The sequence below is a fragment of the Aotus nancymaae genome, unplaced genomic scaffold (genome assembly GCF_030222135.1).
Source record: "Aotus nancymaae isolate 86718 unplaced genomic scaffold, 86718_ANA_hifiasm-v0.15.2.pri h1tg000028l, whole genome shotgun sequence".
Taxonomy (NCBI): domain Eukaryota; kingdom Metazoa; phylum Chordata; class Mammalia; order Primates; family Aotidae; genus Aotus; species Aotus nancymaae.
The window spans coordinates 21,596,392-21,623,841 of NW_026988441.1; the positions used below are offsets into that span (position 1 = coordinate 21,596,392).

A 27,450-nucleotide genomic window follows, 5' to 3' on the forward strand; every position below is an offset into this window, starting at 1 on the left:
CAGGAGGGAAAAACTCATTGATTTTAAAAAATGCATTTTTGGTTTTATTTTATAACAAACACATAGATAGTATAGTATACAAACAGGTATACACTTGATCGTGATGAAGTCCCCACCTTCAGTTTCGTTGCTGTGACCTAGCCTGGCCTGGCATGAGCTCTTCACAGCGTGGGACCACATGGGCTTCAAGCTAAGTGACCGTGCAAAGCTCCCCTGAAAGAAGAACCCTGGATCGACCAGAAGTCAGAAAGGCCTGGCGGGACACCTGTCTCAGCTGCATCCTGCCCTTGCTATTCAAGCCCAACGTCTCTGGCTGGGCCTTGGGCATCAGGGAGGGAATCAGGTCATTGCTATCATGACCAACCATTGGCACCAGTGGAGCACCTGGTGGGGGCCACCCACAGGCCAGCCTCCCCAAGGCAAGGTGTAGCTTAGCCACAGGAGGCAGTGCGCTTGGGAGTCGCACCTTTGGGGCTTTATTTGCGGAGGAACCCATCTGGGAGCTTGGCTTCTTTTCTCAAAGGGTTTCTTCACTCCAATCCTTCGTGCTTATCCTGGTTCTCTGGTCCCACCGCAAATTCACCCCCATGCATGGAAAACATCACGAATGGTTTTAGGATACAAAAGGAGCCTTTCCGCATGTGTTCTCGAGTTGCAGCAGATAAAGTATTTTAAGGCTGCTGCAGTTCCTAATTGGACTTTTTAATGTTGGTAAACAGACACCGTTGCAGCTAGTAAGAAAGGTGGGCTACCCTTTGCCTCCCAGGATGGCGTGCGATGCAAACAATGTAACAGCCAGCTGGGAGAGAAACGCTGAAGATAATCATCCAGAAATGGCTATTCATATTTGAAAGCAGTTTTCCCTGACAGGAATGGGGATTTTGGAAAGAGCGCCGCCCGTCCTGGCAATGGCTCCCCCGCACCTAGGGTGGTGGCATCACTGTCATGGCCATTATGCTGAGAGGTGTCCAGGAGGGGCTGTACCCCGGCCGGTCACGGTCAGCATGGAGTCAAACTTCATGGTGCGGGCGGGTCTGAGCAACCATCTGCCTCTCTTCGAGGTGGCTTAACTCAGGTGTCCAAGGGTTGGCCCACGTTTTCCAGGTGAATTTGTTGTGTACGGCCATTAAAAGTCCCGACGAGGCCGGGCGCGGTGGCTCACGCCTGTAATCCCAACACTTTGGGAGGCCGAGGCAAGTGGATCACGAGGTCAAGAGATCGAGACCATCCTGGTCAACATGGTGAAACCCCGTCTCTACTAAAAATACAAAAAAATAGCTGGGCATGGTGGCGCCCGCCTGTAATCCCAGCTACTCAGGAGGCTGAGGCAGGAGAATTGCCTGAACCCAGGAGGTGGAGGTTTCGGTGAGCCGAGATCGCGCCATTGCACTCCAGCCTGGGTAACAAGAGCGAAACTCCGTCTCAAAAAAAAAAAAAAAAAAAGTCCCTACGAGTTTCAGCTCTCTATCCATGTGATACATGTGATACTGGCTCTAGTCTCTCTCCAATGTCCCTCCTCAACAAAGAGGGCTTCCCTGCCCTCTGGAGTATAGAATCCTGACCTTCTCACGTTAAGGTCCAGCCCTTCCTCTTGCCTCAGCATCTTCATATCGCTCATCCTTCGCCAAACTTACTTGTTTGTTGGCTGTCATTGTCCCCATAGAAGGTAAGCCCCACAAAGGATGTCATCTTGATTACTCTGTTGGTGACCGTCTGCCAACACTACGCCACAATGCCACATGTGTTAAGCACATGGGCGAGTAACCAGGCACCTCCTCCATGAGGGAGTTTCCTCCTTTCTGGCAAATTTGGAGAGAATGCTGTTTCTTCATTCCCCAGGACAAGGCTGCTGGATGACAGGTGAGGTTAGGGAGTGGTGGATAGAGGGATCACGGTGTTTCCAGAACGGCTGTCCACGCAGCCTGAGATCTGTCCCCTGCCCCTCCTCTCTCCATATCCCACAGCTTAGGTTCCCCTGCTTCACATTCTGCTCTTGGGGCAGGGGTCTGGGACTTTATTGAGATCAACACCCCCTCCCATGAATGTGCGATGGGGAAGCCTGCCTTCCTGGCATAGGCAGCACAGAGACCAGCCTCAGGAAGCAGTAGCGAGAGTTCCTTTTGCAGAGAAGGGCTCTTTCAGTAGCAAGTAGAACCTGTTCCTAGCTAGAGATGACTACGCAAATCCAAATACACAGCCCATGAGAGTTAGGGCTGCGTTAGACCAACATGCCCACCTCTAACCCATGTTTCCAAGTGGCCAGTTCCTCTGCAGAACAAGGTGCCCCAGAGCTGCAGGGACAAGCCACAAAAGCACCTTCCTTGCTTGGATGTAGAGAGGCTGCCCCAGAAAGTAGAGTGACAGCACTCAGAGGGATCAGCTTGGACCTATGAAAACAGGACCAACCCTTGTCCCTGCTCCTACAACCAAGGACAAGTCCTCTCTCCAACCTGCATACAAAACATGACCTCTAAGATGACTTCTCTCTCGGATAGCCTAAGAATCTTTCATTTCATCGTGGAGGGCCCAATGTCACGCTTCAGTAAGCCCAAAAAAGAAAGCAGGCTGCCTAACAAGGCAGCAGAGATGCTGTGGGGAAGACTCATGCCCATGGTGGGAGGGGCCCGAGACCCTGGAAGGAAGCTGGATGTTGGGATCACATTGGCCAAAGGGCACAGAGAAGTAGGAGGAGGAGGTGCCCCTGGAAGAAACAAGAAAGGTGTAGGGCAGGCGCCAAGAAGTGGGCGTGGACTGCAGAGAGTCATTCTAGTCCTCTGAGTCTTTGAAGTGACTTTCTCTGCTTTGCTGCTATGGCATGAAAGCGGAGAAACCATCCCAGGTTGCCTTACATCTTTGTTCAATGAAGCGGGGACGATCATTCACGATCCTGAAAAGAGGGCTTTGGGCACCTCGACCCCTACTTAGCCTGTGGGTCAGACACACTTTCCTTGGAGTTCTCTGGAAGATTTCCAACTTTATAATTCATCGAAGCCCCAAGCAGACCTGCAACAGCCAGCCTCTGCCTTTTGGCCCCTCGCAAGCCTCAAAGACACCCAGTCAAATGACCTCACCTCTACTGGGGACACAGCTTGAGCAACCCAGACTTTTGAGCAACCCAGTCCCCAGCCCACTGAAGCCCTCCCCCTCTCCCGGAGAGACTCTTTTATTAGAAGAGTACCCACAGTGCTGCTTAAAGGGGAAATATGCTAAGATGTGAAAAAGCAAGAAGCGAAAAAAAAAAACGGTGTGGCGGCGGGGGGTGGTAAAATGCAACTGTAAAGAGATTGACAGCAAACAAGCCTGCCTGTGGGTCGCCGTGCGGGCAGTTAGGTACTCCACGGGCCCTGTGTGAGGCCCACTTTCTTCCTTTGAGGAGCCCGAGGCCAGCTGACCACCTGTCCCCAGGATGTGTTTTGATAACTCCCCGAAATAAGAGGGTGTTTTATGGGAGAGTAATTGGGCATATTCCCTCCACGTCATGAAGTCAACAGGCAGCCCCTACAGCTGGCCCTTCTAGGTGCGATCAGCAGCCAACGTTATTTTCCTGGCCAATTTATTAGAAACTCCGTGTTTTTTGAGGAGACGTCACCAACACAAAAAGGGGTATACTTATTGATATGCTTAAAATACAGGTTTTTAACTCGATTCCTTCACCCTTAAAAACAAAGTAAAGAGATAGACAGATACAATTATGTTCTGACTGTTTTCCACCAGCCTGTCCAATGGGAACGTTTGTATATAGTTCTCAGTGGCGCTGAAATCTGCTTAGGAAAGCAACAAGTCCTTTGTTCTGTTGACAACGGTTATTACAATTAATTCATTTTGTGATTGGTACTTGCGCTGAGTGACAAGGTGTTATTTTACCTCCGTAAAAGTTAAAGTGGTAATATCTACGTGCACAATGACAACGTGGGCTTGCTATCACTCACGGGGAGAAGAAAAGGCTGGCTCCCGGCTGCCTCTGCACCTGCCACCCTCCGTACCCCACGTGCCAATTTGAGTTGGGAGGAACGTGCCAGGTTACTCGCTCGAAGTTCCTGCCTTCCAGCCCACCTGGCTTCCTGCAAAGTTTTTCATCAAGGCCTGAGGTCTGAAGGTGACAGGATGTGGAGGGAGGGTGTCCAGGGGGGCACGTCGAATGCCGTGGTGTGAGCTGCATGGCAGGGCATGCCACTTGCCTTGTCACCGTGAGTCCAACTCAGAGTTTCACTGAGAGGCTTGGTTCTCCTCTCTGTGCACCAAGATATCTCAACCTCAGCACTATTGATATTGATATTTGGGGCTGGGTGATTCTCTGTGGTAGGGGCTGTCCTGTGCCTTGTACAACGTTTAGCAGCATCTCTGGACCTTGGATGACAGCACTCCTGTCCCCAACATCTCCAGACATTGCTAAATGCCCCCTAGGTGAGAAAATCACCCCTGACTGAGAACCACTGGTATCCATAGCCCCCGGGGCTATTCACTGTGTTGTGGAAAGAGGGTTCAAGTATGCTTCTTTGGGCTGGGCACAGTGGCCCTGTAATCCCAGCACTTTGGAAGACTGAGGTGAGTGGATCACTTGAGGCCAGGAGTTCCAGACCGGCGTGGCCAAAATGATGAAACTCTGTCTCTACTAACACATACAAAAATTAGCAGGGCTTGGCAGTGCATGCCAGCAATCCCAGCTACTGGGGAGGCTGAGGCAAGAGAATCTCTTGAACCCAGGAGGCGGAGGTTGCAGTGAATGAAGATCGTGCTGCTGCACTCCAGCCTGGGTGACAGAGCAAGACTCTGTCTCAAAAAAAAAAAAAAATAGAACACTTCTCTGGCTTTGACTCCATGTCAAGCTCCCTGAGAAGGCTAGCTTCCTCACCTAATCCAGAGGCAGAGCGGTAGGGTAAGTCCCATCACAGCCCCCCACAGGAAAGGGCACAGGAGGACGATGGACCTCTTATACCATCAAGAAGGTATGGCAAGGGAGAATGGAGGAAGAGAGGAACCAAGCACCTCCCACGTGAGTATGGCTGCAGAGCGCATTCCAAAGAAAGGACGCATCCCCGGGGAGCCCAGACTTCCCTCTAGCTAGGATGTTCAAGGAAAGGGTCTTCCATCCTCACCAAGGTCTCCTAAAATTTATAATGTAATACATACCTCAACACAAAAAATTATGTTAAACAAAATTCATCTCTACTCATGATTAGGAATTTCAACAATTGCACACTAGGCTTAGACAAATTCTGGTTATCTGAGCACTCCAGGGGCTTCGCTTGAGATGTGGTACTTCCTCTCTGCTCATTGATTCCTATGGATTCATCATTTAGTCCTCCATTTAACTTCTTTATGCAGCTACCAGCTCATCACATCAAGGAAAACATGCAGGATGAGGCGAGCCTATCCTGGTTCTAGGTGGATTGTCTCAGGGAGGGCCCAGACGTGTTTTCTGGAGCAGTAAGCATGGGGCCCGGAGGTGCGCAGTCCTGTGACCTGCCCATCCATCCCTTCGCCTTCAGAGCAGCCTAGTTGCTTTTCTGTACCAGACATGCAATGACAAAGCCCTAAATCTTTGCCCTCCTCACCAGGTTCCCAATATGCCAGGACTAAGAGCCTGTCATCTCAGCTGTCCCAGAGCATGGCTGGGCATTGCCAGCGCCCCCAGCCAGGCCAACAATCCTTTCCATACGAACAGCTCAGCAGCTTGGACCTGCCCCGTATGTCTGCATTGGAAAACCACTGACAGCGAGCCATGGAAATCCTCCCGAGTTTTTTTTTTTTATTAGCAGTATTTATCACCTTCTCAAAATCAATTGCATATTTTAAATTAAAACAAATGACTATTTCTAGACTAATCAATACTTGTATCTTTGCCTTTTAAAAAGTAAAAAGTTTCATGTAAAGAAATCCTCGTCTTCGCTCCCATCAATTCAATTTTAACATAATTCGATATTTAATAAATATAATCCTCTCTGTGCAGAACAACATCACAGAAAATGCGAAAGATTTCAGGGTATCCAAGATCTGGTAAGGTGGAAAATGGTGCCTCTTCCCCCATAAACTCCCAGCCTCTGAGTACTTTCCTTGCCTCTTTCAAATATCAGGAGCTGTTTATTCCTATGAAGTCTAAAAAAAAAAAATGGGTTTATGTAGTTAATGATTCTAAAACCAAAATGCTACCTACTATCTGCACAATTGCCATTTTTATATCTTTAGACTTCTCCAACTTGACGTCTCTAAAAGGGCAAAAGCAGAAAACCCTTATATAATACCTAATTTGTACATCTGCGGTTTCCTTCAGACTGGCACAGGCACCATATGTTTTTAATTATCGTAATAGCCCTAAAGAACCTGTTCTGTGGGAAACACATATGATCCTTTTATTACTGGTTTGTAATTTAAACAGTTTTAACAGAAAAGGTCTGGCTTTCGGGGAGTGACGGGCTCAAAGGCCTAAGATCCCAGCCAGCGACCTCTGGAAGCTCAAGTTCAAATCCCACCCACCGAGGGGGACCTCCTTCCCCCTGCCTGACAGAGGTAATTGGGCACATGTGAAACGGCTCTGTGGGACCTTAAAAGACATAATCTGGGATCTCCAGTGACGCCGGGTTTTGGTCAGAGCCCAGCACAATGAGAATAAGGTTGATAAATATTATCCCGGCCTGACCTCCGCTGCTGTCGTGATTGAGGGCAGGGAGGGGCAGCTGGAGCCCTGGGCCACCCACTCTCTATGCTCCCCCAGACCTGGGCCTCAGGGAACAATTGCAAGGTAGGGGTCAGGTTTCCTTAAGGCCCTCTTGCTGCACTTCGGGGGAAGGAAGGAGATGACAGGTTTTTGCTTTTCTTCCCTGAGGCTGGAAAATGACTGAATAAATATAGCCCTAAAAAGAATTGATTCACAGACTGTGACATGGAAGGACTCTTAGGGTTATCACTGTGACTTTGTCATTTATGGAGAGGTGAGGACACTGAGGGGACAGGAGGAGATCTGCTCAGGGCCACATGGCAGGTTCAAAGCCATTCAGGTCACAACCCAAGCACCTGGTCCCCACCCAGCAACCCGTCTGCACACTCCCGGATGGTGTCCTCCAGGCTCTGTCTGAGGTTAGGATTGCAGAATCGCAGAATCGCTCAGAATCGCCCCATTCTCTCCTGACAGGAGCCTGCGGGCTGGCAGGAACTGGCTGTTGTAACGTACTGTTGGTTGGTTTATTTTTGATGCATCTCAAATGAGTATTAAAGGCACAGAAAAGCACCCACAAGGTAAGGCAGCTGAGAGGCCACTCCCAGGAACCTCCACTACCCGGAGAGAGGCCACATGTAGGGACATCCCCTGCCCAGAAAGGCCACACACAGTGACCTCCACTACCCGGTGATGCCACACGCGGAGACCCCCACTGCCTGCAGAGGCCACATGCAGGAACCTCCACTGCACGGAAAGGCCACATGCAAGGACCATCACTGCCCAGAGAGGCCACGTGTGGGGACCCCCACTGCATGGAAAGGCCACATGTGGGGACCTCCACTGCCCAGAGAGGCCACACTCTGGGACCTCCACTGTCTGGAGAGGCCACACGCAGGGACCCCCATTGCACAGAGAGGCCACATGTGGGGACCTCCACTGTCCGGAGAGGCCATTCCCAGGAATTTTCACCATCCAGAGGGGCCACATGCAGAAACTTCCACTGCCCAGGGAGGCCACAGGCGGGGACCCCCACTGCCTAGGGAGGCCACGCCCAGGGACCTCCATCCACTGTCCAGCTCTGAATCTCAGCCCCGTCATTTACATGCTGAGAGATCTTAGGTGTGACAAGATGCTGCCTGGTGCCTCAGTTTCCCCATAGTTAAAACGAGAATAATAAATACTCCGTCCACCTCCTTGGATTTTCATGAGAATGAAATGAAAGAATCTAATTTGCACTCTCATCTGCATGGGGCTTAGAACAGGCCTTGGCCCGGGCACAGAGGAAGCCTTTATTAATTACAACTTTGCTTGGAGGGTTAGTAGGCAAGTTCAAAGCAGCAGATCCTGCTGCTGGGATAAAGGGAGACGTTCCTTGGGCACGGAGATATTTTGGGGAAATAGTCATCTGCCTCAGAGCCAGGACGCCCCCCACGTGGCTGTTTTTCAAATGGAGCAAAATGTCCTGGTGGTAACTGATTTCTGGGTGGCCCCCCCCCATAGACACTCAGGGTGTGGGGCAGGGTTAGGAGCTGTAGTCAACTGAGTTTTCCTCCAGGCTGTCCAAAGGCCAGTTCTGATTTTACGTAGTTGCCATGAAAGTGACTTTCTCTACTCCGAGACTGCTTGTCTTTAGTATCCAAATGTGACCTGGGAATTTTATGACTGTATTTTGTTTGTTTGTTTGTTGGTGGTCACAGCCTGATATTAGAAATGCGGTGTCTTAGAGGCCTGGTATGACGTGGTTGGTGACACTGATGACACGGTTGGTGACACTGATGACGCCGTTGGTGACACTGATTGCTGGCATCTGTGAGATGGGCTATCACGAGGCTCAGTGCTTGGCGTCTGAGGTGTGTGTCTCAGGGAATTCCCCTCCCCGACTCTGCAGCTATCTACACGCCCGGTGTTCAGCTGGCCAAGCTGAGACTCAGAGGTGCCCCCTGGAGTGGGAAGGTCATGACCTGACACTCTAGAAGAGTAGAAAATGACAGCAAGAGTGGATAATAGACATTGGACACTCCAGAACGTGGGGAGGTGTTGGGGGAGGGTTGAAAAATCACCTGTGGTGTACAGCATTCACTGTTCAGGTGATGGGTATACTGAAAGCCCAAACTTCACCACACGCAGTGTAAGGAATCTGCACTTCTACCCCCTAAACATATAAAAGCAAAAAGATTTTAAAAGAAAAAGAAAAAAGACTGTGGGCACGCCGTCTAGCATCTCTTGGCCTCAGTTTCCTTGTTCATAAAATGGGTTCTGATAATGATGGAATGTGTCTGGTTACGCAGAAGTGGCCGGGGTCCAGAAAGTGCTGAAGGCCTGGCTGGCTGGGGGGCACCACAGGAGGATGGGCTCACAGCGGGGTCAGGCTCAGAATGAGTCCAGTAGCAGGCCAGGTCTCCCCAGTGCACCCCATCTTTCCTGCTTTGCAACACGCTCTCTCCCCGGGTCGATAGATGCAGCAGTCATTCACCTGGCCGCCCTCACTCTTGAAGAGAGAGGGCAGGAAGTCACAAGCCCAGATCTGGCTTCCTACAGGACCCCAGAAGACCAACAGGAAGCTCTCTGATGAGTTAAAAAAAATAAAAAAATAAAAAATAAAAAGGAAGGGAGGCTACAGGGCCCACCCCAGAGGGGCCGAGCTTTCCTTTTGACAGAAAGAGGACTAGATGGCGACCCTCGTTTGAGATATCAACAGTGGCCTCTCAATGCAACAAACTGAAGTGCATCTGCCCCTCAAGGAAATAAGACCTTCTTAATCCCAGCCCTCCAGCCACAGTGGCTGTCCTCCACCCCTGCCTGCCTGGTGCCAGCCCAACTCTGTGGCCCAGTGGAGCCCAGGCGGGAATGGAGTGTCTCCCCGCTTCCAATCCTCGGAGTCATAACTCACATTACTTCCATCCCATCTGCACCCAGTGAAGGCAGAGCAGGGAAAAGAGCATAAAACACAAAGTTCCCACAGACAACATCTGTCTCAGTGCAAACAATGGACCATTATCTTGTAAATAATTCTGATTAAGCTGCAGCATTTCCTCCTGAAACTGGCAGTGGGAGAGGAGAAGAGGGAGGAGGCCCTGCTGGAGCTCCAGCCCGGGCGGGCGCCAGGGGCTGCACTTGGGGGTCTCCCTGACCCTTGAAGCCTCCACAGCATCCCTACCCACAGCCACTGGCACCCTTCTCACAGGCCCGACCACCAGGACCACCAGCAGTGGGAGGGCCCATCCCATCGGCCTGGGACCTACAACCCCAGGAGGCTTCGGAAAAGTTTCCCTGTTGGGATCCTTTTGTTTCTCTGCTGGCCTCCTCTCTCAGTCTCTCACGCTCTCTCTCTCTCTCTCCCCTCTTCACCCATTTCTTCCGCTCTTTCCTCTCCTCCAGATGCAACCTCTGTCATTTCTCTTCTACTCTCTTCTTACCTTCTCCTTTCCTGTTTTCTTTTTTTAGGTCTCGCTCTGTTGCCCAGTCTGGCCTCCACTTCCAGGTCTCAATTGATCCTCCCGCCCCAGCCTCCTGCGTAGCTGGGACCACAGGCACACGCCACCACGCCTGACTCTTTTATTTAATTTTATCTTCCCAGTTCTCCAGGTTCTCTTTAATCCTCCTCCCTCTTCTCTTTGCACTGTATTTGCCCTTCTCTCCTTTTATTTTCGTGCATTTCTCTGCCTTTCGGCCATTCGCCTCTCTCTTGTTTTCCGGTCCCCTTAGCCCTGGGTCCTCTGTGGCACTCTCTCTCCTTTGGTCCCCCCATTCCATGCGCCTGGGGCTAGGCCTCCCCACTGTCCCATCTGAGAGAAACCTGGACATGATGGGAATTGTGTCCGTCTGGAGGTTCCAGGCCTGTGGACCCCAGCCTGTCCTTGGCTCAGTTGCAGGGGTTGTCAGGCTGGGGAATGGGGCCCATAGGAATCCCTCTCCCCACCACTGAAGCATCTGTCATCATGCCCAGGGCCTCTCCCTCCTGTGTCTTCTGGGATGTGAGGTCACCCACCTCACACAACGGCTCCTGTTGCAAAACCCACTGTTGCGAAAGAAAACTGGGGACTTCACAAAACCACCCCAACAGGACATCGAGGTGTTTAACCTGGGCAAATGAGAGGGGATCATTCACTTTGCAGGGGCATTTACCCCAAAAGCCTCAAGGAAATTCCCCTTGTGATTTAAAATTAAATAACTGAGTTATCATTTAGAAAGGACAGTTCTAGAGCCCAATGTCTCAATGTAATGCAGAAACTACTGATACAAGAATCTTGGTCACCAATTGGCCACCAGAGATCATTCTTTAAAAACTGCTTAATGGTAAATCCTTTTTACCTTTAGAAAACTGTAAAAACAGCTCAGTTGAAGCCCATGGGGGTGTGTCTGCCCATCCCGGGAATGGGCTTATTAAATTCTCATATGGGTTCTCCCACAGACCTCCAGATGTGTTCACCCCAGGGACGGAAGACTCCAGACAAAGGCCTTCCAGCGGCGAGTACAAATTAGCAAGAATGAGGGTGGGGCGCCATGACTTAAAATAATCTTCCCAGATTCTCTACCCACTTGGCAGGGTTTTAGCGGGTTCTAGGTCTTCATGGAAGCTCTGCCTGGAGCTACATGGCAGCAGAAAGCCTAAAATGGTTGAAATGAGAGTGACTCGACAACCTCCAAGTTCTTCATATTTACTTTATTCTCTTAAGGATACACAAGTGTCCCATTTGATGGATGGTAATACTGAGGCAATTGCATTAAGAAATGCCTATGACAAGATGTCCAATTAAAAGCAAAAAGCTAAGGACTTGAGGGTTTCCCATGTAAAGACAGCACATACTCTTCCACACTACCCTGGGCTTTGCGAGCCCAGGGTGATTTTGAGTGACCAAGGGAATTCTGAGCTTGGAAAAGTGAAACAGTCATGGGCACCGAGGGAAGTGAATGTGAACTGATGAACTAATTCCATGCTCCGTGCGTGCAAGATGAGAGCCTGAGCCGGCGTCTCTCGGTGCCCGGGTTCCCACCCTCTAAGTGCGATTGCATATGTGTATTGAAAGGGAGCGTGAGGCACTTATTCCAAAAGGGACCCCCCTGGATTCACACATTGGTATCTGTAAAGCGCTTGAAGAAACCCTGATCATCATGAAAAATAGGATCTTCTCAAGCTCAGCTGTGAGCTCACCAGGTTGAAAAACAAAAGAGAAGAACGTCAAATAATCAAATGTTTTTCTTGCACTTCTATGAGCTGAAAATCCAGTTTCATTGATCCCTTTTCTTTGCTTTTCTTTTTCTATTTTGAGAGACTTCCAGAATTAAAAGAGAAAATCCTCAATGATCTTCTTCTAATTTAATAGAAATATCTTCATGATGAGGCAAGTTTCATATGCCCCTGCACTGGAATGACAGATGGCCTTGCCCACATGGAAATCCCACATGTCCTTATGTTCTGGCTCCAGAACACATCCCAGGGACCCTACTGGCGTGGGGACTACAGGACTGACAGGGAAAAGTGAGGACTAGAAAAGGATGGTGAAGACTGTAGAGTTTAAGACCTAGGAGGATCCGGAGCAGACATCCAGAATGCTCCCTCCTTTGGCTGAGAGGAAAATGGTGCCCAAAGAGGAGACATGAGTTGTCTAAGCTCTTTGGAGCATGATTGCGTAAGGTGCTTTGTCTCTTGACCCCCAGGCCAGCCTGCTCATCCTTCTTCCAGTAACCCAGCCCCTAAGCTGAGAGGCTCTGGGCTTCCCTCCCCACAGGGAGCCATAACACGCACATCTGTTCTCATCCTTGGCTCTGGTAGGTCTGTGACTTTCTACAGGGAATCCAGGAGGGTGTAGAAACATTCCCACTTGTAGTAGACACTGTTGGTTCCTCACTCCTTCCCTTCTGGTTATCTGGCAATGCCAATGGCCCCTTGCTTCTTTCTGCCTGGGGGCTTTCTCTCACAGTGGGAAGAATGGTTGGCCATCAGGTAGGCTGGAGGGCCCCTCAGCTGCTGGGAGACTCAGAGCTGGTGTGTAAATACCCCGGCTCCCTCCATCCTTGAAGAGATTGTTCCAAGGGGAGTTCCACACAGTACCTTAGAGGACCCCCCAAAGGGGCTGAGCCCCCATGTTCCTGCAATACTGACCCTCTTGTGAGCGCACCTGTGCTTGTCAGTTTACCTGCCTTCTCTGTCTCCCTTCCCTGCTCCCTCAGTCATGCTTCCTGGGTCACCTCCCACATCAGCTACCTGTATCCAGGTTCTTACCTCAGGATCTGCTCTAAGGAGACCCCATCTAGGTCACTGAGGAAGTCTTAGGGGATTGAGAGGACTAACAGCCCCTCTATTTGACAAGAAAGAGCTCATCCTAGTGTAAGTCCCTAATTATCCACCGAGGCCACTCTGCACCCAGCAAAACCTCCACCTTCAGCCCTTCCCCAGGTGCAGGGAGCACCTCGGAGTGGCCTGTCCTGGTGGTCAACCCCGTCCTCTGCCCAGGACAGACAAATCCCTTGATTCAAGAAAAAATCGACTTGTCCATCATATAAAAAGAGCAATAATTTGGTAAATTAATCGCAAATCTGCTTTCCCCGCTTGGTTGCCTTTCTCCTTTTATGTGGATAATTGAGAGCATATTATGTTAATTTGACAACAACAGAGGTTCAAAAAGAAAACTTAACCTTGTGAGCAGTGAGTTACCATTAGATGGGTGTGTCTGGACAACTCCACAAAGAACATGAAAGACAAACCCCTCGTGAAGCCAGCCAATGTCTAGATGCACAAATGGCTATTTTTGCCAATGAAATAGCTGTGCAGAGTTCCCCAACTTTAACCTTGAAAATGCGCATCTTTTGCTCCAGAGGCAGAATCTGCTTACGCAGAGACAATATTGCCAATGCGCGGCTGCAGATTTGGGGATGTAATTTAATCATCGGGAAGTTTCTTTGAGAAAAAAGTGACTATACTTATGGAATAATCATCTCCCAACGTTTAGATTCTTTTTCTCCAACCAGAATATCTACAATCTCATCAAAGCAAACACACTTCCGAACATGTGTAAATAGAGAAGTGGCTCTGAAGACTCTCTTGCTGCAAGGCACTCTGCCCTTCTGTGGCCTCTCTCATCTTAAGTTATGGACGTCGCCTCGGAACTCTGCTCCATGTACAATGGGGGAATTGCTGATCCAGACCAGGGGGCTCACGTTAGGAAGGGTCCAGGTCTCAGGCTGAGGGTAGATCCAATGGGTGAGGTTTCTGTTTGCTCCAGGTCTGAATTCAAACAGATGAGGCTTGTTATAATCCTGTGTGTGGCTAGATCTCCATGTATGGGGAAGGTGGGCTTGTTATAATCTCATGTGTGGATGGGTGGTGGCTTTGGGGAAGACGGGCTTGTTATATTCCCACGTGGGGATGGATGATGGTTTATGAAGGAGGTGGGCTTGTTATATATTCACGTAGGAATGGATGATGGTTTATGGGGGAGATGGGCTTGTTATATTCCCATGTGGGGATGGATGGTGGCTTAGGAGGAAGGTAGGCTTGTTATAATCCCATCTGGGGATGGATGATGGCTTGGGGGGAAGAAACACACAAGACACAGAATTCTCGACCCCCTTGCAGAGCTGTGAAACGAAGTTGGCTCATTCCATAGAACTGAATCCACCCAGCTCCCCAGCAAGCCGAAGACAGGATATTCCCAAGAACACGAAATTGGCGAGAAGGGAGTTGTTACTCAGGGATGGGGGTCATGAGGAGGAGGTGGATGGGAAGCCGGGGGCGTGTATGGCATGGGTACCCCGAAATGAGAAGATGGGGAGCAGGACAGAGCTGGCTTCATAAAAATAGGAGAAAGAGAATCCACAAAGGCCTCCTCTAAGCTTGAGAAGTTTCCACTGGGGAGCGACTCAGGAAATACCCCCTGCTTAGGAAATGGAAATGCTTCCGAGTCCTCCAGCTTGGAGATCCTGTTAGGGGGATTGGGCCCCCATGGAAAGGAAGAGAGAACAGCAGACTTCTGAATACATGGCTCCAGGGAGCCTTCCAGGCTGTCAGCGCAAGGGGCTGGGACGATCCATTCCCTTCAGCAGCCTCTCCCTCACTGGCTTTGCACTTCCTCTGCTTCCAAGGCCCTGCCCCCCACGTGGTATCTACACCTCTCTGGGGCCCATCCCAGGAGGACTGGCAAAACTCACAGGTGCTGGGGTGCCCCAGGGTTGCAGGAAGTGGGCAGGGGGGTGGACATGATTGTCAACGCCAGGAACAGTGTGCTCAGCCCTGGACAGAGGCCCCGAGAAAAAGGCTTGGAGGAATTTTCCCTCCATGTGCACCTCATTCCCTTTGGGGCAGGTCCTCAGACTCAGGGGACATTGCAAATAAAGAAAAACCTCTCCTGGGGCCCTACTTTTGTGCAGGCTCGGCCTATATACATTGGTGGTGCTGGCAACTAGCCCTGCCTGAATGTGGCCACGCAGACCTGGGGCTTGGAGGTTAGGGTCGTTCACTTTACCTTTGCTAGGCATTTAGGGATCCATCAGTTTCCATGGGAACCCATGGTACATGCCCCCAGCTTCATAGGAGTGGAATCAGGCAACAGTCTTGGGCACCAACCACCGGGAAATCGGACAACCTCCTTCAAAATCGACATTTTCTCTTTGAAGCTTCTATCATGTCTTCTCAGACTCCGAATCTCTCACTTTTTACCTCTTTTCCAAAATGAGAGACAACCTAATACCATACTGTGGTCTTTGGAGTCAGGGTCACTTGGAAAGGTTTTATGAAAAACACGGGAGGAAGTGTTTCAACCAGGGAAGGTGACACAATTGTTCCGTTGCGGAGAACAGGGTTGGCCAATGAGCATTTCTGGCTTTCCGTTTCCTTGTTACACAGAGGACACTTTATTTATTTGGGGCTGTGAAGAACAGACTTGGTCTTGAGATCGTGTCCTACCTCCAGGCCCCCAGCAGGACCCATTAGACAAGGGCTCAGGGATGGTCATTGAATTTAAACGTTTACAAAGCACGCCCAAGCAAAGAAGCTGGGAAACACCGTTGAAACGGCAAGACCCTCAAATCCAGCTCACAGACCACAAAACCAAGCAACACGAACAGAAAGCAAAATGAGTCCTTCCCGCACCTCTCCCCACCAAGAAGCAACGTGGAAGAACAGGCAAAAGCCTGTTACAGCAAACACAGGTACAGCCCAGAAATGTCAGTAGAACAAAAAGCTTCCCAACTCCACGAATCCTGAGTCTCTTCATTACAAACTACCCCTTCGCAGGATGAAAAGAACATGTTCGGATTGGCTGTAGGGAGGCGGGGTGTCAGCGTTTCCACATCTGGGATGGGGCATGGTGGCCTGCGTGCTCCGTGCCCAAGTACCCTCCTCCCCCACTGCCCCAGCCACAGTTCCCATGGACGGTTGCAGGGTCTAGACACCTAAAAGTCACTTGTACAGAGAAATGGGCCCGTGTTGCCTGGCTGTCCCCCGCCCGCCACAGTCATCCATCCAAATTGGAAGGTCCTTTTTCACTTGCATGTTTATGAATTGTTACTCAAAGGGCCCACCTAAGGGTGGACGGAAAAATGCAATGATTTGCCCAGGCAAACAGCCCAAGGAGCAGGGTAAATGGCATTCCCTGGATGTCCTGTTGAGGCTTCCAACAGAGAGAAGAATGTCAGGGGGTGAGGGGGGTGTTGCAGAATGAATTAACATAACGACTCCAAACCGCACTAATGTTTCACAGCTTTTTTTTTTATTAGCAATACCAAGATAAGTTATTGAAGCATTTTTAGTATTATTTTACATTCCATTCATAAATGACCTAACTTGTAACTCAGCATACAGCACACTTAAAGATATAGTTTGACACTTATTCGGAAAGCTACAATTATTATAACTTACATGCCTTCATTACCAGGAACACCTTAATATATCTTCTAATTACTTCAACAATACTCTATTCCAAAGCACACGATCACCCCGTACAAGTTTACATATTTTGCTTCAATCACCATTTTTAGGTTGCAGATGTCAAGGCGCTATTCACTGAAATTTTACTGTCATCTGCTCCTGGTTAATATGACGACCTGACACAATATTAAACTAGCAATATTTCTGCTTAAATACTACGGAGAAAGAGAATTACTGCACTTTTCTGTATTCTTCTAAAGTGTTACAAAATACAGGACAATCAGACACAAGCAGTAATACCCACAAGACGATTGCCGGGCCCACCTCTAGATGCTCAGGTGAGCTGGTGGAACAGCCCCCCCCCACAGCCAGGTTGTCCACAGGTGAAGGGATCTGTCAGCTGCCAGCAGTCACTCAGGATTTATGACTTTGCGGGAGTTTTGTCTCCTGCTCAAGTTACTAAGCCTTTGCAGTCCATGACTAATAGTGGAACATATGGGGTAATATTTTTAGCCTCTGATTCTCTGTTATATATACTGTAGGTTGGTGCGCCGTGTGTATACACATACCTATGTCAATAGTAATTATTTATTCAACACACATATGTGTATACATTCTTCTCTTGACTTTACACGATTAACAAGCTGCCGATAACCACCGAGGACCACGAACAGACAAGGGCAAGTCCAGATAGACCGACTAGGACAGGGGGTGTCACTTACCTGCAAGAAAACGTGCAGATTCATTAAATCATCCAGAAACCATTAGGGCTAGAGGTATTTGAAAGCTAGGGCAGGGCCACATATCCCTTAATCGTTTAATGGAATAATGACAATAAAGTGATATTTATAAAATTTGGTCCTTCTGTCTCTGGCTAAAGCAAGAATAGTCAACATGATTAGGGCAGGTTGGCAATTAGACGTAGAGGTGCTGTTGATCAGCGCTAAGTAATAGGAGATAATTACTGCTTATTTGAAACCTGGGCTTAGCACACAACATCTGAAATTAAAAAGAAAAAAAAACCACCCTGATGCCTTCAGCAGCTAAGATGTAGCCTGCGCTAGATAGCTGTCAGTTTCAACCAGCGCTTTGATTAGGCAGTCTAAGAAGGCAGATGCCAATGCTGAGACCCAGGGTACCTGCACCCACTTATGACATGGATGGACTCACATCGTTCCTATTTCAGATGGCGGTGGCTGGGTCTGATTGGAGAGTTTACATTTCCTCGGTGATGTGGGTGTTCCGGCAACACTCTGTTCTCTCAATACTCTCTTCCTTCCTCCCAAGATATATATTTCTTCTTCTTCTTTTTTTTTTTTTTTTAAACCAAAGAGGTTGATTGCTGTCTCCTCCCACCTAGGCTTGGTCCTGAGCAGTAGGCATTATGCAATCCGAAGAGAATATGGACATAGCAACTAACATCAATGCTACCACACTTTTCTCCTGATTCAGAGGCCCTGTTGATTCAGTCAGTAGCTTTTGGAGCCAAAAAACATGCAGCAAAAGGAAAGGAACATAAACAAGACTAAATGTCACCAGTGTTTGCCGACTTACAGACACCATCCATTTGTTTGTTCTGAAATGACGAGTGGACCATTTGGCAAATACAATGGTATTCACACAACAGTTCTGTCATCCTGCAGTGCAAACGCCATCACGTCAGTGGCATTCCCATTTAATTTTAAAAGAGGAAAGGAGAACGGGAGAAGAATGCCTTTGGAGATTGGAGAGAGCTGCCATCCAGAGAGGCTGCCTCTCCGTCAGACGTCACAGTGCACCCAGCAGGGCTCTGGATGAGGGCTGGGGAGAGCCCGCTCCAGGTACTGATTTCTGCAGGAGATCCCAGGGGACATGGCCTGTGTTTGTCCCTCTGGAGTCAGAGAGAAAAGCTCTGTAGCAGGTTGTGAGGCAGCCAGCAGGGGCAGAACGGGGCGGTGATTTGTATTCACTCACAAGGTTTTGCCCTTGGACTTCAAGGCAGCCAAATGGTCCTCCCTCCTGGAGTCTAATGTCAGACCCTGGACACGCAGTACGAATGCGAGCAGGCCAGACCATAGAGGTCAATAGCTCATCTGTAAATTATCCAATCGGGCAAAGGAGGTAAGCGCAAAGGTGTGCTTTATCCGTGGTCTCTGAGGCCAATCCATGTGAGAATCAGCTCACGGAAAAGAGAAGAAACAGCTATGAGAGCGCATTTGTCTTTAAATAAAGTAAGGCAGCAGCAGAGACAGGAAAATCTTGTGGCAGAGATGCCCCAGGTCTCCCACACCCCCAAGCCCATTGCCTTCCTGTGCTGGCTGGGTATAGCCTGCCCTCCCCACATGCTCAGCAGACTGGAATTTTGTGGTTCTCTTCCTGTGCTATTTTCCTAACTTCACCTCCCTTCTTCATTAGAACCTGCTGGCTTCTGGACCACACTGAAGACTTGCACACGATGAAAAATGTGTCAATGGCCATAGACTGTGTATCACTGTGTATGTCATGCCCCAGCCATGGCCTCCTTCCAAGTCTCTAACTGACTGCAGACCTTTGCCATTTCTTGGTCAAAGACTGAGGCCAGGCAAGACTTATTTCCTACCGCCCAAGCACTTGCCTGATATCAGGAACAGAAGGGAGTGGAAACAGAAATGGTGTGTCCATTGGGATAGGAGGTCATCCCAAAATTGCCAGAATCATCTTCAAAGCAAACTTCCCCACATACCAAGAAACAGCTATCAACAGTCCATCACGGAAGAAGTGAGGAAATGAAACGTGCTTCTCTAACACTGATGGAGGTGAGGCTGATGCTTGCAGTGCTTAAGGGACAACTACGACCTGAAGATGTCTGCACACTGACATCATTTCCTTGCAGCGGCTTCACGTGGATGCTGAGCTCTGCAACGTCATGCAAACTCAAATGAGAAGCACTGATCCAAGCTCTTTTATGCTTATCGTCTATTTCATCCCTACGCTTCCTTCCATCAGTGAGGAAGCAGGCTTTCGCAGAGCAAGCTTGCTTCAGAGACAATACACGGCCACTGCCCGCTTCCTCTTCTGTGTGTGCAGGCTGTAAGGGCGTGGCTCTGGGGTGCACTGTGCTGGGGGTGTTCTTCTAGAAGTCTTTAATGCATAGACAGAGGTGTGGCCTAGCAGAAACAGGGCACCAGCCCATCTGGGTGAACAAGTCCTCTACCTCTGGAAAGTCTCTCTCACACTTCTGGCTTTGGCATTACTGGACAATGGATGGGGCCCTGTAGCTGATGAGAGGTCTCCCATCACCATCTCACTGTCCAGTGGAATAACAGAGGACCAGATTTTGAACAATTCATTCTCTAGGGATGACCACAGAAACACATTTCTCCTTACACCAGAACAGGGGTTGACCAATTAAGACCCCATGGGCCAATTCCAGCACACCGCCTGTGTCGGTACCTAAAGTTCTAACAGAACACAGCCACAGCCATCATTTTCCTGTTGTCTACGGTGGCTTTGGTGCTACTTTCAAAGCAGAGTTGAGTGGTCGTCACAGACACCCCATGGCCCGTGAGCCAACGCTTTTATTCTTTGGCCCTTCAAGAAAACATTTGCTACCTGTTGCTGTAGACTGAGTAGCTGGTAAAAGGATAGATATTGGCTGGGTGCAGTGGCTCACACCTATAATGCCAGAACTTTGGGAGGCCGAGGTGGGTGGATCACGTGAGGTCAGAAGTTTGAGACCAGCCTGACCAACATGGTAAAATCCCATCTCTACTAAAAATACAAAATTAGCCAGGCTTGGTGGCATGCATCTGTAATCCCAGTTACTCAGGAGGCTGAGGCAGGAGAATCACTTGAATTGGGGAGGCAGAAGTTGCAGTGAGCCGAGATCATGCCACGACACTCCAGCCTGGGCAACAAGAGCGAAACTCCGTCTCAAAAAAAAAAAAAAAAAAAAGGTATTTTGCCTTTACCGAGAAATCCACAAGGCTTAGAGGGAACAGAAGTCACATTTTAAGATGGTTCAGCTTAGTTATCCTTGTTCATCTCATCACACATTTAAAAATACACGAATTAAAGAGGTTTCAATGGGCCTAATTTCTTGGGGGTGGGTCCCCATTATTTCACTAGCATGGAAGCCCAGAGGACTCTGATTCCATAGTCTCAGATATAATTTGGGTTTGCAAAGCCAGGAGTCCAGTAACCTGAGAATGATAAGTTGGGGATGTTAGGATGACTGCCTGCATTCTCCCTCGCTTCCTCCCAGGCCCCAGTGGGTCACCAGGTCTAGTAGCCACTGCACACAGGGCCTCGTGCCCACCATCAACATGCTGATATTTATTTATTTATTTTTTCTTTTAGAGACAGGGTCTCGCTCTTTCACCCAGGCTAGAGTGCAGCGTCGCAATCCTGGCTCACAGCGGCCTCGAACTCCTGGGCTTAAGCAATGCCCCTGCCCCGGCTTCCCAAAGCGCTGGGATTACAGGTGTGAGCTGCAGTGCCTGGCCCTAGCCTGCTCACAGATGCTCCCAGTTCAGCCAGGCTTCCCTGAGTGCCAGTCACTACAGAGCAGAGCCCCTCAGCACAAAGGGGAGTGTGCTGTTCTCCCTGCCTTCCCCCTCATCTGTCATTCATTCTCCTCCATCCTGCCTACCTGTGGGTCCACTAAAGGATACAGCGCAAAGCCTGCTTGGGAGACCTGGCACACAACTCCATGCCCTGGCCATCTACCTTGGGTTTGAAAGACAAGGAGTAAGAGTGAGCTGGTTGCTCAAACCAGATCTACAAACTCCCCGATGAAACACACTCTAACCATTCCGTGCAGCAGGCCCCCATGGGTGCTATGCAGACCAGCCTTGGTGCTGTGTGCACAGGGAAGCCTGCCCCTTCCAAGCCAAGTGCCGATCCAACAGTGCATTAGTGTTTCTCAGTCTGGACTGGGCTTGTCTGCCTTGCTTTGTCCATGGATACAAACACAGCTCTGGTCTTCCTCTCTCCACCTTTAAGTACTCATGTGGAGCCTGTCCCGTTACAAAACGAAGGTCAAACACTCCAATAACACCAAGGGCACATCCAAGTCCTCCGATGGCACTGGAGTACCCTTGTACATTATGTTCCTTGACAGAATAAAGAAATGTGACTCATGCCTGGAAGCTGGAAGTCACCTCAAGAAACTAAGGATTTGATTGGAGTGGGATTTCTTATAATGAAATCAGACCCCTAGTGGGATCTGGCCCACTGTGGAAGCAAGGATGCCTGTCCTCTGGTTTAATCCAAGATGGCTTAACCTCTTCCGTGGGATTATTGTAATATGTCTCTGACAGCCAGTATGCTGTCCTCTGTGGAAAGAGTTTTAGAAAATTCCCACTCAAGCTCTTGACACTGTCATATGCAACAGGCATCTCCCCACCCAACTGCTGGGTCGGCTTCTCTCCTTGGTGGCTCTCCCTCTGCACCAGAATTAGGAATCCATTGGCTGTTAGGACGGGCAGGTCACACTGGCCAGGACCCTGGCTCTATGGCACCAAGAGAGTTCTCAAAGTTAGGAAGAAGGCATGCAGAAAATAACAGAAGACTCTGAAAGTGCAGTCTGCAACAAGAGTACCACCCACAGACCAGGGTGAGACGCCACCTTCTCCAGATCAACAGCAAGGGTTGGAGGAGCTGCTGAGCTCTGTGGGGAGCTTATGTGATTTGAACTAGGTATTTCCGACGCTTCTTCAAACACTTTTACACCCCTTGAGAACAGAGCTCTTCCTTAAGAAACACAGGGGCATTAGCTCCCCCTATAAGCCTGTTTCTATAATCATGAAAGTGGGGATTTAGGTTTACTAACCAGACACAACCAGCCCCAAACTTTATCCATCTGAGATGAGAATTCTAGGAAGGATGCTTCGGTCTGACAAAGCCCAGATTCTTAAGGAGAAAGAGCAATCAGCCTGGTAGATGGATTTAGAAACCCATACCTACTTTGAAAGAAGAGAAGAGGGAATAAATATTAGGAATATTTTCTTCCTTGTGCCAATATCACTTCCACTTGCAAACGGAAGCTAGTGGGGGCCTGAAGCTTGCAAATGTCATTTGTGCTTCTTGCCATGCTAAAAAGAGAGTGAATTAGAGTATTTAAGAAAAAAAAAAGGCCCCTTTTATAATCCAGTGGATTTATGTGTTCCTCCTAGATTGTAACTTTTAGAAGGATGAGTATGTCTGAACCCTCTGGGACACCACAGTAGCCCATGAGAAAATGAGGACAGGACTGCAATTATAGTGGGCCAGATATGGGGGGAGTGGGATGAGAACTGGCAGAGTCAGGCCCATCCTAGAGGCAAGAGGGCAGTGGCCCCACCCCCAAGCAAATGCAAGAGCCAGGGAGGGTCTTTTCCTGCCTGCCTCCAAACTAAAGCAAGAGGAGGCAGAAGAAAGGGAGCCAAACAGAATGCAGAACTCACGCTCTCTAAAAATAGGCAGTTCGTGGCCAGAGTCAGTTTCAGCATCTTCCCAGGAGTGGAAGGTGGGACAAGGGGACTGAGCCCTCCGCTGTGAAAGCAACCAGGAAGCCTTCGAGCCTGACTGGCGTGAGGGTCCTCAAGTCTCATGAAAGAGAGGGAGGGGCCACAGCTTACATCCCGAGGTCTGCTGCCCAAAGGCTGAAAGGCCATCTAAGCAACAGGGGGCTTGCATATAGCGTGGAAATGTCAGGGGGCGTGTGGTGTGCTGCTTCTTTGGGAAAAGGTGAGAAGTGCCTAAGAGTTTGCAACCCAGAGATAAAAGGCTCTCAAGACCAGGCAGGCTCCCTGACGCCGGCTTCCCATCCAACCTGGCCTGGTGCGAAAGGACACCACTGGGCACACTTCCTTGAGGCACACAGCCTTCCTTCACTCCTGATAGGAAGATAGGGAAAATTAATAGGGGTAATAGGAGCTCATTTCAATAATAATGAGTTCATGGACATGCCAGGTTTTGATCTTTTCTGATGCATGGATTCCTGGCAGGAACTATGGTCCTATGTAGGTAGTTGAAAGAACTGAAAATAGACTTAAAAAAAAAAAAAAAACCTCTAAACAACAATAAAAAAGAAACCACCCCAATCACAAACCCAAAACAGCAGTGAAAAAAAAAAAGCCTTAAACATTGCTCCCCCGGAAAAAAAAAGTGGAGTGGCGGAATTTGGACTGACGTAAAACCCTTTTTCCCTTCTTTTAAATATTGTTTTTAACAGCTTCAAAAGTAATGAATTGTATGCGGCTAAAAATAGATCTGGGGGGTAGTGGTTAATGGGGCCTTGTGAATCATTCAGCATAAGGAACTGTCAATATTTTTTGAGCTGTCAGAAATTCATTTAGTGATTTTCGGCAATTCAAAAAAATATTTCTGACCACTTGATTCAGTTCCTAGTGAATTAGGGAGGAAGAAGAATAAAAGAAATACATCAATCTAAAATATGAACCTAGAGTCTAGCTTCCTGAATCCTGCTCTATGCTTAAAGGAACAACGGGATGCTGAGGTTCAAATAGATTCCCTTCCATTTCCCCCCTTCTTTCCCTTCTCTTCCCTCCCTTTTTCCCTTTCCTCCTCTCTTCCTTCCTCCCTTCTTTCCTCCCTCCCTTCCTTCCTTCTTTCCTTCCCTTTCTTCTTCCCTTTCCTCCCTCCCTTCCTTTCTCCCTTCTTCTCTTTCCTCCCTTCTTCCCTTTCCTTCCTTCCTTCTTCCCTCCCTCCCTCCCTTCCTCTATCTCCCTGCCTGCCTTCCTTCCTCCCTTCTTCCCTTTCCTTCCTTCCTTCCTTCCTCCCTCCCTCCCTTCCTCTACCTCCCTGCCTGCCTGCCTTCCTTCCTCCCTGCTTCCCTTTCCTTCCTTCCTCCCTCCCTCCCTCTCTTCCTCTACCTCCCTCCCTGCCTTCCTTCCTTCCTCCCTGCTTCCCCGCCTTCCTGCCTTTCTCCCACAGGTGACATAAAATTACAGAAATCCATTGATAAGTTACAGACAGAAAGGTAGCATGGTCATTTGTTTCTAGTGAGCGCTGGTTTCAAAGGGAAGAATACATTGAGCTTCCCTTAAGAGAAAGGCTTTCAAATATGAATATCTGGGTGCCAAGAGAATGACTTTGATTCCCCCTGCCCACCCCAACATTCATTCGATCCAAATCTAGTCCTTAAATGTACGGTTATGTTCTGAAGTCTGGAATTCCTCTGGGGTGCCCATATGCTTTAAGGAGATAAAGAAGTATCAGTTTGCTACAGGATCAGACGAGCATGAATCCAAGACGCATAGGGTCACATCACTACTGTTCAGGGACTTCACAATGTACATGTCTTGTTAGAACAACACACGGACAGGTGAACAGACAGACAGAAGGCAAGCGCAGAAGGCCAGAGTCACAGTCACTGCCATTTGGTTTGTCTACAAATGAGTCACAAACACCCAGAAACCATCTCCCTCTTTGAAGAGAGGGTCGCTTTACTTCTATACTGTGGTTAGTGTGATATGATTTTAGTATCCTCTAAGTCGATAAAAGAAAAGTTTAAGAAAGCAGATTTGGCTTAGCAAAGCAGTAAGGAATTGTCTTTAGGCATCTCTTGCATAAATTGAAAATACTGAAGAATTTGCAAGTTACCATGTCTCTTTCAGTTTTTATTTTGTAAGTTGTTTTCTGCCCCCTTCAAGTTATAGATGGAAAAGAGGAGTAGTTCACATGGTGAGACACTACCCTCTTTTCCATGCCTTCCATACAGGCATTTTAGAACATTATAATGCAAATTGGAACACAAAGGGATGAGTTCTAAAACTCAATAAAATTGGCTTTTATGATTGTCTACATTGCAGGTACAGCATTGAGGGTTTTTCCTAATATTTCATTCAAAATTTGCTCATGAATAAATCTACCCATTTTTTTTTAAATGCACAATTCAGCACTGATGCTTTGGGAAATGAAGTATAGGAAGAGGATTCTAAAACTTACCACACAAGTCTGGCCTCTTGATACATCCAGAATTTGCTGTGCTACTTGCAAGTCCGTTAAAGGCTGCTAAGCCATCAGAGCTGTAGGCCCTGAGGACCGACAGCATGTTCATCGGCTTGTCCAGGCCCTGGGGCCCCCGCTCCGGCTTCGGCAGGCCCGCCGAGGGGTCCTGGGCTTGGAGAAGACCCTGGCTGTGCCACTGTTTCTCCGGCGCTTGGGGTAAAGGTGAGACCAGTCCCTGGACGGGCTGGGGGGCGCCCGTGGGCTGCAGGCTGTCCCCGCCATCACTGCTGCTGTCTTTGCTGAGGGCAGACAGTGGCTTGGTCATCATTTCCGGTTCGGTTTCAACATCCTCTTCATCGTTATTCTCCCCCTTGGAGGAGTCCATGTCCTCTGAGGAGGCGATGTCGGAGAGGTCATCAGTCGTGTTCTTACTCGTGGTTTCGGGGATCAGGATGGGGGCATCCTCTTCAGAGTGGGCCTTTCCATCGGGCTCCTTGTTGGGGCAGGAACTGGAGGCCCCCGAGCCAACCATGCCTGGGTAAACACCAAACTGCTTGTAGAAGTCTGATGGGAAGTTACAAAATGCAGGATCCACATGGCCGGTCCACGTGCCACTCTTCTGCTCCCCCAGAGTCTCCTTGACCTGACCTTGGGCCATCTTCTCAGAGTCTAGAGAGCTGATCATATTGGAGAAGCCCAAGTCTTTGTCTGATTGTACCGAGGGCAGCAGGGCCATCTTACTCGCCTCCCGGGCCTGGTCTTTGCAGTTGACTGTGACCCCGATGGCGTTATCTTTGCGTTTTGCTTTGCCCAGGTGGTTGGCCTGGAGATGAAGGGCCATGAGCTCCATGGAGGACGTTGTGAAAGCACAGAACAAGCAGCCGTGCCATGCAATGCTGTCCTGCACGGTCACCGAGGAGCCTGGGAGGGAGGCAGCATCTGGCCTCACCGACAAGTCCAGGGGCTCGTACTGAGATTTTTCGGACTTCCTCTGGGAGGACTTGCTACTGGGCTTCTCCTCCCCACCATCTGCTCCGTGGACTTTCATGGAAGTGGGGTCGGCCAGTGCTTTTTCCTTCACGTCCTTCTCCTTCTTCAAGGAGCTGAGGACAAAGCTGTCCATGAACGCTTGCAAGGACCCTTGGAAATTCACACCGTTGCTCACGATGCTTTGATAGGCTCTTCCGATCTCAGAGAAATGGGTGCTTTTGGAAGGAAGGTCAGCGCCTTTCAGAGCATCTGAGGGGACCTCCGAAGACATGCTGGTGGCCTGCCCCGAGTGATCTCCAGACGAGAACACCCCTGATGTCCACTGCTGAGATGCAGGGCCACCTCTGAAGTCGATGCCAGGGAGACCCTTGAAGGCCCCCCTCAAGATGTCTGGCCTGATGAACAGAGAAGCTTTGCTTGACATCTCGTCCTTGTGGTCTTGATTTGGGGGCTGCCCAGACAGTGGCCCAGCTCCGTTCTGACGCTCCCGATGGTGTCGCTCTAAGTGGTATTTTAAGGATGCTGACTGCGTGCCGGCATAGTCACAGTGCGGACACTTGTAGGGTTTCTCACCTGCAAGATTTTGATATAAGAAAAAAAAAAGAGGCGTTTATCTCATTTTGGTGTGCTGAACGAGGCTGGAAGGATCAACATTTGTTCTTTGAAACAAAGCAGCTCAAACTAATAATTAGAGAACAACTGTTTTTTAATAGAAGAATAATTCGTACTCTTAAGCTTTTTTAATGATTTTGTACCATTTGGGACTATTCAGGAATGACATACTATCTACACACAATTAGCTATCTTTTTCTTTATCTAACATGTGAAAACGGCTGTAGATTTAAAAGCTATGATTATGAAAATTAAGCATAATAATTTCAGCCACAGTGATCATTAAAAGTAGAAGTTTAAAAAGAGAAAGTATGTAACAAATGGGTGGTTGCAATATTTTGTGTATACAATAGCTCTAAAATTTGTTTAAATTATACACATGGAAACCATTTTTAAACCTAAAAATTTTATGGCA

At 48.9% G+C, this 27,450-nt stretch overlaps 1 protein-coding gene across 5 annotated transcripts in view; it reads right to left on the reverse strand.

Annotated features, from left to right (window-relative positions):
• ZNF536 (zinc finger protein 536) overlaps nucleotides 1-27,450 on the reverse strand; it is a 485,998-nt gene that overhangs the window by 134,245 nt on the left and 324,303 nt on the right. For 4 of the 5 annotated variants that reach the window (XM_064381525.1, XM_064381526.1, XM_064381527.1 and 1 more), the window contains one exon: nucleotides 25,431-26,996. In XM_064381525.1, coding sequence (XP_064237595.1) covers nucleotides 25,431-26,996 — 1,566 coding nt within the window. Of the gene's footprint in view, nucleotides 1-16,340; nucleotides 17,243-25,430; nucleotides 26,997-27,450 lie in introns of those variants that run through there. The other variant, XM_064381528.1, reaches the window with a different exon arrangement.